Raw genomic sequence first — 12,991 nt, 5'->3', positions numbered from 1 at the left:
TTAGACCGAATGGCACTTAAATTTAGCTCTGTGTGCTTGCAACTGGCATTGACCCGCTTATTTTCTGTTCCGCTGGAGCTGCTTCTGTGAATGTGGGACGTATGGAAACCGCTACGTAACAGTAACTTTCAGGTGGGCGAAAAAGGCACGATTACCCAGAAAAGGTTGGATACCCTTGAATATCTTGTAAAACAATTGAACAGTAAAAAAAAGTCTCAAGTCAGCAATGAAATGACAAAAAAAAAACGGGGTCATAAAATGTCTTTATGTGTTATCAATAGCACTTCTCCTCCTCCTCCTCCTCCTCCTCTTCCTCTTCCTCCCCGCTGTGATATTTTCCCAGGTGATGTGTGGACCAGTACCGTCGGGTCCCCCCCCCCCTCTCCTTAGAGGGCAGAGGTGGACCGATGCGGCACGGCGTTAAAAGGAAGCGGAGACCTTTAAGCAGGCGCAAGTATCACAACAGCATCTTAAATAATGCAGCTCTGCTTGGCAGGGGACACACACACACACACACACAGCACAAAGGAAAACACACAAATTGTTGTCTAGTGTATTTTCCTCTCCTTCAACGCAAACAAATTGGGAGAAGGTTGTTCAATTAAGTAAGTGCTCTTTCTAAATGCATTTGATATATTATCAGACAAAGGCGAGCAGCTACTGCGATCGTCACAGGAGGGCGTCATTGGTGCCTTTGTTTTATTCCGGTCTTTGGTGTCATCGAACCCCCCCACTCTCCCCCGGGCCCCCCCACACTTCTGACTGTTGTGCGCCTTTGTGTGGGTGCGTACGCGTGCACGGGGTCCACTGTATGCGCGCCTGGAGGCTTCGCGTCCCGGGGAAAAAAAAGGCTCCTTTAGAGAGCTGCACGCACATGTGTGAACGGTAGCCCGGTGTGTGTTCTCTCCCCTCATAGAAGTGCAGCAGTAGCAGAGGAGCCACAGCCTTAGATGACAGCATGGGGCCTCTCATTAGCTCACAGGTTGGCGCCTTGGTGGCTTCCACGCGCGCAGCATTGTGTTCCAATTGCATGGATGGGGGGGGGCTGAAGGAGTCTCGGAGAAGCCGTTGTCGAAAGCGCAAAATGAAAAAAGGGTGAATGATCAACCGGAGAGGAGGCAGTAAATGAGCCGCGACACGTGTAAACAGGCGTGAGGCGACAAGGCTTATTTTAGGGTGACGGGGGGGGGCAACGGGATCTCATGTCATATGTAAAAAAGTTATTATTAGTTGAATTTCATTTTCAACTAATATGCAAATTTTCTGTTTTCACATCATCACTGAATCTATAAATTCCTATTATATCACACCACGAGCTAACCATACTCGATCTCGGGGAGGGAGGGGGGCGTGGGGGGTGAATACCTTGGTGTTTGCTGGTGGATAGGCCCCCTTTCATGCTCGCACCTCTGTGATACCGGTGGTGTATTTCCCTGTCAAAGTCATTTCTATTGCTAAGTACAGCAGAGATCAGTCAATAAGCCTAACGACTGTACCCACAAAGCGAGAGGCCGAGAGGCGGCAAGAGAAGAGGAGGGAGCGGGAGGGGTTGCAAGTGAACTCCAAACAAAAGAGCAAATTCAAGGAGGGCTTTGATTGAAGAAGCGCCATATACTTTTTGAAGGCCGAGGGATCATCTCTCAATGGTTATTTCTTTAAGGCATGAGGGCCCGATTAAACCCAATATTAAAATATGGAGGCTCTTCTAATGAAAAATCAAAGCCCCCCGTTTCCCCTCCCTGCACCCCGGTCCTTCCATCTCTCCTTCCCCGCCGTCTCCCCTGCTCTGTCAGGTTCTCACCCTTAGCCCATGGTGATGCAGGAGGGCACGGAAAGGAAGCATGAAGGGAGGGAAAGAAAGAAAGAAAGAGAAGAGAAGACGGAGGGTTACAGAGATGAGGGACCTGGGTGCTGGTGGTGCAAAACAGACACAGGCGGCGTTGGTTGAAGAAGTAAATCAATAGAGCAGAGCCGTCGGGGCAAGGAGAGAGGAGAGGGAAGAGGGGGAACCGGCACAGGGGCTCGGGCTCCGATCACAACGCTGGCTTCTGGCGTGCAGTGGGGAATAAAGTGGGCCTCCTCGGGTCAGCACCAGAGAAAAAGGTGAGATTAGAGGAAAGTGGAGGAGGGATTTTCAACAGAGTGAAGGTGGGAGGGGTGGGAGCTGGAGGATGACGAGGAGAGAGAAAGTGTGTGTGTGTGTGTGTGTGTGTGTGGGGATGAGATGTGCGATGCAGGATACCTGGCAAGCCAGGGACCAACCGGCCCATTAGCCTGTGGCTACCTACATATGGTTCACTGAACCCTCTGCTGAGAAGAGCTCCTCTCCTATCGGTCCTCCCATCTTTTTTAAAGAAAGAAATACCTCCACTTTTAACCCTTCCTCGGCTTTGGAAAGAGGTTCACTCCTGACCTCGATTTATGATTCATTTTTGTTTGATGTCTATTCTTGGAGTGTTATCTAAAATTGAAAAATGTAATAAAAAAGAAGAAGAAAAAAAAAAAAAAAAAAAAGGCTAGACACAAAGGGAGAGGAGTCGGGCCTGCTGAGCATGTGCGTGTCCGTCAGTGGACACGCACAGAGGACTATCTCCTTCAGTGCTTTGCCTTTACTTGTAATGTGACCATTGTTGCTGCTGAATAGCTCGCTCATTAGCATAAGAATACAGCAGCACATATAGGGACTTAGTCAGATCATTATCTCTATATATTTATGTGTACTTTGTTATTTCAGTAGCCGGAACGCATTCAAATGCTGATGAGGCCAGAAAGGCCCACTTCCAAAGCCCTTCCAACATGTGCCCTCCTGAACTTCCCAATACACTTACCAGTTTCTGGGCAGTGCGCAGGTTTGGTGCTGGAATTTACCAAAAGTAGTTTGGAAAAATTGCGGGGGGGGGTTGCTAACTGTTTACACCTCTGAGGGAGAATTGAAGCAATAAAGAACCGTCTATATTCATGACAGGAATAAGTAAAGTTGAGTAATTCACAAAAAGCAAACATCTGCAGTTCGTTATTCAAACAAAAAAGTAGCAGGAAAAAATGAAGACTGAAGTACGAGCGAATCGCATCATTTTAATGAGCACTTTTAAAATTAGATTGTTTTTCTGAAATGGTCAACAGATTTTTTTTTTCTTTCTTTTTTTCATATTTCATACTGAGGATTCTCGACCATTTGGTACGAGCACTTAAAGCCGACGATGCGTTATGCAAAACGGATCGCTTCTAAAAAATGTACAAAAACGTTCACATTGCAGAACAAAACAAGTGCTCCGCGGTAATGACGGGAACAAAAATATAGAGTCAAGTCTCACTGCAGGCTGATGCCACAATGGTGGCCAACCTCTGGGATAATTGAAAAAGAAAACTCTAATTCATCTTCCACGATGTAATTCTGATCAAGGCCAAAGCCCGATTCCACTGCACGCAAAAAAAAAAAAAAAGGCAAAATTGTTGGTCGCTGAGAGCAAAAACACGTTCCCTTTCTTTGTGACACGCTCCCTCATTAGAGACACTTAGGATGAGAGGTAGGAACTAAGTTTAATTGTGTGTCCGCGTGAGAACGTTTGGTAAACACGGAGCTTTGCCTATAAAAGAAACGCCAGTAAAGACGCAACGTAAAGAGCCCTTCCTCCGTTGACCCCCTTTCCTCCCCCTCGCCATCTCCAAGGCTCACTTATTAAAAAGCAAACGCCACCGAAAACACAGAGCCCATGATTCATAATATATTTCATAAATACTTCATGAATGCCTTCACCATACTTAAGCCAGTCTGGAAAGTGAGAGAGAGGAAAAAAAATACAAAAATTGTCACCTATTCTAGTACCCGCTTGTCAGCACATCACTGGGGAGCGGGTGTCACATGTCACTTCTGGTTTGCAGGGCTGCGCGGGACAGGCCCGGTGCAAGTGAATCGGTGGGGGTAGGACAGAAGGAAGAACAGAGGGAGAAGTGATGGGGAGGTGGAAAGGGGTGTAAAAAGAGGGAGGGGGGGGGTTATCACATCATCGCACGTCTTCATACCCCCCCCCCTCCCAACCATCCTCCTTATTATCTTTGGCCTCCCGCTCATTCTAGTCACTCAATCACAGAAGCCCCGAGGACAGCGAGGGGACCCGGGAGGGGCCTTTGCTTTGCGACGGACTCCGCCAGACGAGCGTCTGAAAGCCACACCGATCGCTGTCAGCGGTGCGAGCGAGTACGGCGACTTCCAAAAGGGGGGGGGGGGAAAGCGGAAGAGGAAAACGATTGCGTGGAAGGATAACGGCCGAAATTTGCACACTGCCAGCAAAAAAAAAGAAGAAGAAGAAGAGTGCTCCAGGGCATGATGGAGATACCTCGCCCATACAGACAGAGTTAACATAAAGACATGGAGAGCGAGCAGAGGGGGGGGGGTGGTCGACTATTGGCGAGAACTCGTCCCGTTAAAGACCAGAAAACTAATAAGGTTGAAAGTAAAGCAAATGTCCTCGACATGCATCCTCATCGCCCATATTACAACTTAATAATTAGAAAAGAGGGTTGGCAAACAAACTTTAACAATCAAGACCAGTTTAAAGACATGTGCTTTTCCAGCAGGGTTTTAGTGTCTAGAATTTAAACGGTTACATTTGAGAATAAACATTTAATTTGGGAGTTGATGCTCATCGCAGTGATGGATGACATCGTCATGGAGTGAACGGACTTTTCCCCAAAAAGGTTCCAGTTCAGCTGAAGAGACATTGCAATCAACCACCAATAAAACTGGTTAATTTGTATGGAATCGCAACAACAACAAAAAAGTTGGAAAACTCGTGCACGTTGTCGTTCCGGTTTTTGTCTGGTTCACATGTATTTCCGATAATGAAAACACAAAGACGGAACTTCTGGACAGCGCATCCTTTTGTCCTTATTGTGAATCTGTCCTTCAACCCGGATTTGACCCACTGCTGCCGTTTCACCATCAAACCCCTGTAGAAAAAAAATGTTTTCAACACCAGCGACAAAAGGCTAATCCACCAACGAGTCCCATCTTCTAGTCCATAAAGACGACACGGAAAAGCCTCCGACGCCACAAATCCACAAAGGGCCCGAGGAAGACGTACTGTGCACAACAACTTCCCAAAGTAGAAGAAGAAGAAGATCTATTTGTTTACATCTTAAATCTGCACTGGGGAGAAAATGGGGAGGGGGGGGATCCCAGTCGATTGGCAGAGTCCTTTTAAAACTAGTTACGAGTGATTAGAATGTGGTGTCATTGATGGGTTGTTAAGCAACACGCCATGAAACGAGCCAATCGGCCTCCCCTCCTCTGTGTTCAGTAAGAACAAGTAAGCCCCGGCAACCTAAGGCGATTTAAAGTGTTTAACATCCAACTAATGTTCCCCTGTCATGTTGTCTGCGCGGAGGAGTCACCGTCTCCACGACAGAGTGGGAGGGAGGGAGGGGGGGGGGGGGCAGCGAGAACCCTTCAAGATGGATTACTAATATACTCAAACGCGTGCTAGCGGTGCTATCGAGTGCGGGTGGAGTACAGCGGCGCTAAAATCTCCCATCAAAACCTAAATCTCGACAGAATTATCAGCGTTGGCTTTGGGAGCCTCTTAGAGCAGATGCAGAATCGTCTGATGAATGACTTTGCAAACTGCTTCTTTCCTGGCTTGCGGCGCACGTAAAGGAGTTCATGGCTGCTAACAGCCAGAGTTGGATCGACTCTGTAACCTTGATTTGCCCGTGACCGCTGATTTAAAAAAAAATGAACATAAAATAAGTGAATTAGATGAGGAGCAGCTTCATCTACATCGTTTTGGTTATATTTGTCAACGCACCGAACAAGGTATTAGTGTGCTTCGAGTGACTAGAAGAAGCCTATATACCGGTTTACACACTGCAGCAGGGAGCATGCATATAGAGACAATACCCTACACTCTTTATGGTGTATTGTGGTTGACCTTCAGCTGCAGAGGCAACTAAAAGCCTCTGCGGTTTGGAAAACAGATTTTTTTAAAAAGGGCTTATGGAAATCTTCTGATAGCATTTTTCCTGGAAAGTGAAAGACGAGTCCGGAGCCGTGTTTCGTAAAGTCATTAGTTCTTCGACAATAAAGTCAATTCATTCTGATACAAGAGGGGCCACAGACTAACCATGAGCTACACCCAGGGCCTGGTTTCACATTTGACACGCGTACAACTCATTAAAAAACACTTATCGACTCGTATCAATTTACATTACTCAAATAGATTATTTTTTAAAGTTGCTATTAAAAAAGTTCCAATGTACCAGTTCATTGAATAAAGCGCTCACTATTTGTCTCAATTGAAAGAAAGCTAAATCAGCTCTACAAAGGTTATTTTTTTTAATTTGTGCACCTGGCAAACAAACTGCTCAATGTTTCAAGGTCGGGCGACTCTTTTAAAATTTGTTAATTATCTCCCATGGAAGAAATTAGGACGCATCCCATCCAAAAAGGTCTTTAAAGAAAAGGAAAGGGCAGTGCAGACGTCCCACTTGACCGTGACCGGGACTCAAAAAGAAACCAAAAGACAAATCAGAAATGTAGAGGGGGATACTTGCGTCCCTGTGACGGTTGGCTAAAATGTCCCAATATCAGGAAACACAAAGATCAACTATTTCAATACCCACATCTTTTGCAAAGAGGTACTTTGGGTGAGTTGACCGCATCATATTCTTCACATCTTGTAATAAATTGGGTATACCTCATATAAAAAGTAGGAGTTGAAGCGACACAAATAAGCGACACTGGGTGCAACTGGATCCAATTAAACGAGTCGTTGCACCAAAGAATTACCCAGCGACTCTCATTGCATCAACAAAACTGCGTCGACCATCACTGACACCGATAACCGCTTAATGCCGGGAAAACGTGAAGTATTCAACAATTAAGCTGGTCAGAGCTTGATATTTTATGACTGCCAATTAACCTTCATCCGAGTCATGGACAGAGACTCTCCTGTTTGGACCAGAAGTGGCTTTGCTACTGAAAACAAAATAAAGAAAACATTTAGCTTAAACACAGTAAGGCATGTTTACACTGGGATTTGAAAAAAAAAAAAAAAAAAAACGACATTTAACTTTTCTTAGGAGATGCTATTTCATTTAAGTTGTGCTTGGATAATTAACTTTCAGGGCTTGACTGGGCAGAGACAAAGAGAGAATATATAAAGTTAGACCACATTATATTTAATGCACTTTGTATTAGATTGGCTTTCACCACAAGGACATTTCTGCTACAATTATTTCCAATCTCCTTTACAAAGCATGAAGGATAAAGGCAGACATAGTAATAAGTGGTAGGATTTATCATAGCAAGGCCACTCGTACATCAAAAAAGAAAAGTAATTGGTAAATGTGCCTAATAGTGTCCTTGTCTTGTACCTCCAGGAGGAGAAGATTCTTGGGGCAATAGCGCCACCTGGTGGCAAAAGAGATCAACAACCACGGCAGCCAGCGCAGGTGGCAGATATGCTGAGGCCTTGAAGTAAGAGTCCCTCAAATATTAAGAGACCCCTCAAAACACTGGACGCAAAGTAAGCATAGGAAGAAATATGAAGCAGATTTACTGGACTAAGAAGCTTTACTGGAATAAGAAGTATTTAAGTGCAAGTCAAGTAACTTGCAGCTTTGTGCGTTGTACCAATGTGGGAATTTAGACAAGTGACCCACGCTTCTGAAGTAACACACAGTTGTTTTAACCCTGCTTCACCAATGATGTCATGTTGCTTATGATCCTCTACGACCAACTGCTAAATGGAGGTGGGCTAAAACTTGGTGGTAGAAACCCCCCACCCTCCCGACTGGGGTGGACCCGGTGCGGCCCCTTTGAGGCCGGTGGCTCTGTTTACCCAGAGGATTTCATTAAATTAAGCTTACCTCCTCTTTGCCTGATCAAAGCCACGGCTAAGAGCCGCGCCGCCCTGCTTCCCCCGGCCGGCACACGCCACCTCCATCAAATGGGATTTTCGTTTATCTCAAGCTCCCCCCCCCCCTTTCAGGTCAGGCTGGCGTCCCCTCTGGGTGCTGGATTGCCCGTTTCCCGTCACGAACCAGCACCTTCAAGACCCCCTCCCACCCCTCCCACTGTCCCCTCTATTATCGCAACGAAGCCGTCAACCGGGCCAACAAAGCTGCACCTCACACACACACACACCTTTGGGGACGGCCGTTTGATAAACGTCTTCCCGGATGAAATGATGGGGTCGCCGGGGGTCGACTCGGGCCCTGCGTGGGAAGGAGCAGGAATGAGGTCTCAAGCTGGCACACCGGTGGTAGGGAGACTTCAAACCACGGGGCAAACGGGAGGATGAGAGAGCAGGTTAAGGGGTGGGGGGGTGGGGGGAAGGAGACACCCGTGGGAGACCAGCAGGGGGTCGGGTTGAGGGGAGATTGGGGCGAGTGAGAGAGTGGAAAGGCCTTGATATCCGCGGAAAGCACAACAAAGCCGAAAGCTTTTTACATTAGAAAGAAAAGGAGATCTCCGTTTTCTTTCTTTCTTTTTTTCAGTAGACGCCTTTTTCCCCGAGCCGAGTGTCATGTCCTCCCCAGGCCGGCAGGAAGTGAGAGGCTGAGCTCGGCTGCAGCATTTGGCACATCTGAGGCACATCTGAGGGGGTGGGGGGGGCTGGAGGGTGAAGCTCTTGCCCTCTGAACACTTGCATCGGATTTAGACAGCAGATATACTAGATGTTCCCGTGCGACGTGGGTGTTCGTGGTTTAAATGCACGCTGATCTGAGCGCACCGCACACTGAGGGCTGAGAAAAAAAATGTTATAGCAGCGAGTCGGGGGTTACAAGCAGAGCAGTATCCTTTTATTCTTCATCCAGTTGGACTGACCTCCACTGCGTGCTCGCTTTTCAGCCTCTCGGTCTCCAGCCCGCAGGAATTTAGAAGCAATAACGTCCCTTTTCTTTTGCTGAAATGGCTGGAGGAAATTCTCACTTTTCCCCCGGTTAAAGCAAACAAACGTCCACTCGTGAGCCGAACGGAAATATTTGCAAACGACCAGGGGGGGCGACTGCCCGCTTGCCGATCAAGCGCGGTAAGTGCGTGGAGAAGAAAAGTTACAGATTAATCGTCTGCCAATTAAAGGCCCGTGGCGAGGAAAGTAAACCGTCTTGGCACAGAGATCTCCTCCTGTGATCCCAGCCAGCACGACTCCGTGGTGTCCTCACAGATCACACGACGCACACGCATTCTTTATGCATTGGAGTTATCAGATGATGTTAGATGTTTGGGATAATGATTAGGGGGGCTGGAACACACACACACACACACACACAGTGCAACAAGATACAAATGAGAATTATGTCATTATCTTTACAAAAACGTCCAAAATATTTATGGAGCATTCTATTTAGTTGAAATGGGATTCTACTCATTTTCGTACCACAAAAGGATACTCCACTTTACTCAACAATTGTGTCAAGTTTTGTACTATTATTTCCTGAAATCCTTTCCCTCAAGCATCAGCTGCAGAACTATAAACTGCAACTATAAAATGAACTCCTCTCAGTTTCTGAAATACTGAAACTATCATAAATAAGTAAGTAAGTATCCATCTTTTTCTCATCAATCCGATTGGTGCAAGGACCCGACTGCTCTCGGGCTCAAGGTCGGTTGCGTTTAGTTTATTATCACGCTGCTCGCAGCATTGAAACAAAACTGGCAACAGAAACTGATACCGATCAATAAAGACAGACATTCTGCTCAGTGAACGGAAAACAATGAACTGACGAGCCTTTAGGGACAATAATAGGAAGAGCTACAAAAAAGTGCAACAACAAATACGAGCAACCATTGGAATTACATATGTGATATAATTACTCATTTCTATCACATTATTGCTTTTAGTTTACATTGTTGGCTACCAACAACGTAAACTAAAAGCAATGCACCTACAAAACCGGGCTGTTTATTGGGCTTTGAAAGAGGCTGGAGATCAAGATGAGAGAAACGGTTATTTATGAATCACTAAACGAGGCCAGACTGTGCGGCAAAAACACCGACGCACACTACCTCTTTCTTTCTGTTCTCAGCAGGCATCACCTGCGAGTTTAAATAGGAACTCTGCATAACCTCCATGAAAAGGCGCCGCTGAGACGGATGGTTGTGTTTGGGGGAGAGAGAGAGGGAGGGGGGGGGGGGGGTAGTTTGGTTGAGTGAGCAAACATTGGATGTCCATGTGAACCCTGAGGTACGTGGAAGGGGGGGGGCGACTCGTAACCACAGAGTGTCGTGTGCATAAAATCATATGTTGCCCCTACAGACGCACATTTTGAAGGCCCCGCTTTGAAAAGAGGGATTTTCATCTAAATGCCGACGATGCGCTTCCTCATTGGGAACATCGGCGTGGCCGTTAACGAGGGTTCGGGGAGGCGTAGTACTTACGAAGTCTTTCTCCAGCTTCTCTACCTCCTGCTTGTAGCTCTTCAGTCGGCTGTTGTACATGGCCCGGCTCTGGATGGGGATCTCCCGCGCCTCCAGGTCCATCTGCTCCAGCTGAAAGCAGCAGTCACGTCACTTAATTCAACAAACTCTCGTTCTGGCCAACGTGCTGCACATTTCACATCGAAGAAAAGAACCTTGAATATGATGCGTGACAAAAATGAACGGGTTTAGTGCTCTTTCTCATTCATTGCATCGGTCTCGTTAATGTTGCTTTTGCAAACTTTATGAAGTGAGTAACTTCCGCGGCATTGACTCTTAACGCGTTGATCGTAACGAGGGACTGCCTCGCGCTCGCGTCACTCCGCTGTGACAAAAAGCCGCGAGACGGAGGGAAGCCTGCTCCGTAAACAAACACACGATCAAATGTGAGCGCCCCCTTCATGGCGCCGACGCGCGCGGGGCCCGACGATGCCACGGCGAGTGAAGTGGAGGTACATTTGACGCGTGGCTAGACAGGTCTCTCTGTGGCGCGTTTTGAAAGAAAACTAATCACGGTGACATAACAAGACAACTGCAACAACAATTTGTCTCAGTCAGGTGACTCTGCTCATTTTTAAACAGCGACATGAAGACTCCCACCTCAAGTTAATGGCTTGAAATGTGTCATAGGGGTGTCACTTAAAAGCAGATTACTGGAAAGTAATCATGCGAGGAAGGAAGCCTCCTTTCCGCCATGTGAAGTGTGTGCGTGTGTGTGTGTGTCGGCATGTCATGTCACCACCAGGATAATACAGGTGTCGTTGTCTGGTGCCAGTGAAGATTGTCCCCCTCCCTCTTTCCACAAATTCATTATTTAGGAAATGGGAAGAGCAGAAAAATTACTGATCAAAGACGTACCAACTCTCTGACTTCTTCAAGCTGTTTGTCGACATTTAGAACCAGCTGTGTCTTCTCCTCTGAAAGAGAAAAAAAAAACAGCAACATATTGATCAGCCGACAGAAGAACAGCGCTTCATGACAACAACCTAACTCCCCCGCAACGGGGGAGGAAGAGAGAAAGAAAGACCGGGAGAAAAACAACACACGAGGACACATTTGAAGATATATTTACACATTCTCTCTGCACGACGAGCCAACATTTGATGTCTCTTAGTCATGGGCGTCTGCGAGGGCCTTTGTAGGCTTCCGTTGAGGAGCAGCGAGACACCTCGTGCCAACTCAAAGGGAAGGGAGGTGTCAGCTTTGCTCACTTGCCAGAAGTATGAGTCCCCACTCGGAGCGACTAGCAGCTCACCCCGTGGCTGCTCTTCCACGTTACCCCGTTGAAACTCATTAGGACTTGGTAAGAGTTCCAGAGGAGCGCGTAAACCGCGGTGCATCCCATCGTTGTTTAAAAAAAGCGGCAACACTACCGCTTGATTTCTGCACGTGGTGAGAGACGGTCTTTGCTCGGAAATTAGAGCCTTGCCGTGAGAGTGGAGTCCGATCGAGGATCATTAATTGTTCGAAACGAGAAAAAAAATACGTATAAAAATGTCTGTCAAACTGCAGCATTGTAATAGCTTTGCTGGTGAAAACTTCACCAAAAAATGAAAATGATTTCATTAGATCAAGCTGTGAGCAGCTCAACCAGCTCAACCATAATGTCCACACACAAAAGACCATATTTACTATTTATTTTGTGTAGTTTAAGTATACTTTATTAGCTTGGCTTACTGCAGTATTCAATTAAATAATTTCTGTTAAATTTACTCCATTAAAGACATGTGGTTTATGGTTCATCAGAGCAGATCTGAAGACTATTAGTTGTTGGACTGCAATAGCATCAAAAGAAAATCCAAGCCAAAGTTTTTATTTCTCTGGCACCACGGGATCAACGTCAACTTTAGCGAGTCCTAAAATTCATTTTTAAAACCTGTGTCCAACCTTACAACCTACACAGTAAACAGCCAGCGGCTGCAAAGGTGAGATGGAGCTCTGGAGAGCTGTGAAATATGGATTGCTGTTTTACAGATGAGAAGTTTGGTGCACAGAAGTAAAGCAAACAAAGAAGAAACCGGGCGTGGCACAAAAATCTATATAGATATTTTTCTTCTTTTTAAATCCGATTGAGTTGCAATGTTTGACAAGCAATCACTTTGCATAAACACTTAAAAATCTGTCATTTTATTGTGTTCTTATTCAAATAATCCTTGAACCTTATGTTTTGGCCGATGGTACCAAACAAATACACAGACATTCATTTGATTGTTACATAAATTACAAGGCATTATTTCCAATTTATTCCACACGCCGTGCCGATTATCAGCAACTGTGCACATGTGAGCGATGCAATAACAGCAATGACAAAAGCCCTTTGTCTGGAGATATATTCAAAATAATAAACAAATTCAGCCACTTCAGGAAGAAGAGCCAGAGGGACTTAAATAAGAAAATCAAGAATCCCCTTAATGTGAAAGAAGGGAATTCAAATTAGACTGTTAACTATTCTGTGGGTGGCGGAAGACATTGAGCAACTACTTATGGTTCTAATGCGTTTCCTGGCTTTGTGCATATTCATACGGGCTTACTCCGACCCAGTCAACAGATGGCGAGAGGACGCAATGT

At 46.1% G+C, this 12,991-nt stretch overlaps 1 protein-coding gene across 4 annotated transcripts in view; it reads right to left on the bottom strand.

Annotated features, from left to right (window-relative positions):
• The window catches only part of vti1a (vesicle transport through interaction with t-SNAREs 1A), a 101,207-nt gene that overhangs the window by 86,680 nt on the left and 1,536 nt on the right, over window positions 1-12,991 (bottom strand). For all 4 annotated transcript variants that reach the window (XM_040175834.2, XM_040175835.2, XM_040175833.2 and 1 more), the window contains exons 2-3: window positions 11,282-11,340; window positions 10,385-10,495 (exon numbers count right to left, since the gene is read on the bottom strand). In XM_040175834.2, the coding sequence (XP_040031768.1) occupies window positions 10,385-10,495; window positions 11,282-11,340 (170 nt within the window). The remainder of the gene's footprint in view (window positions 1-10,384; window positions 10,496-11,281; window positions 11,341-12,991) is intronic.

The sequence above is a fragment of the Gasterosteus aculeatus genome, chromosome 5 (genome assembly GCF_964276395.1).
Source record: "Gasterosteus aculeatus chromosome 5, fGasAcu3.hap1.1, whole genome shotgun sequence".
NCBI classification, from domain to species: domain Eukaryota; kingdom Metazoa; phylum Chordata; class Actinopteri; order Perciformes; family Gasterosteidae; genus Gasterosteus; species Gasterosteus aculeatus.
The sequence above is the reverse complement of the archived record's forward strand: the minus strand, read 5'-3'. Positions and strand labels throughout refer to the sequence as shown.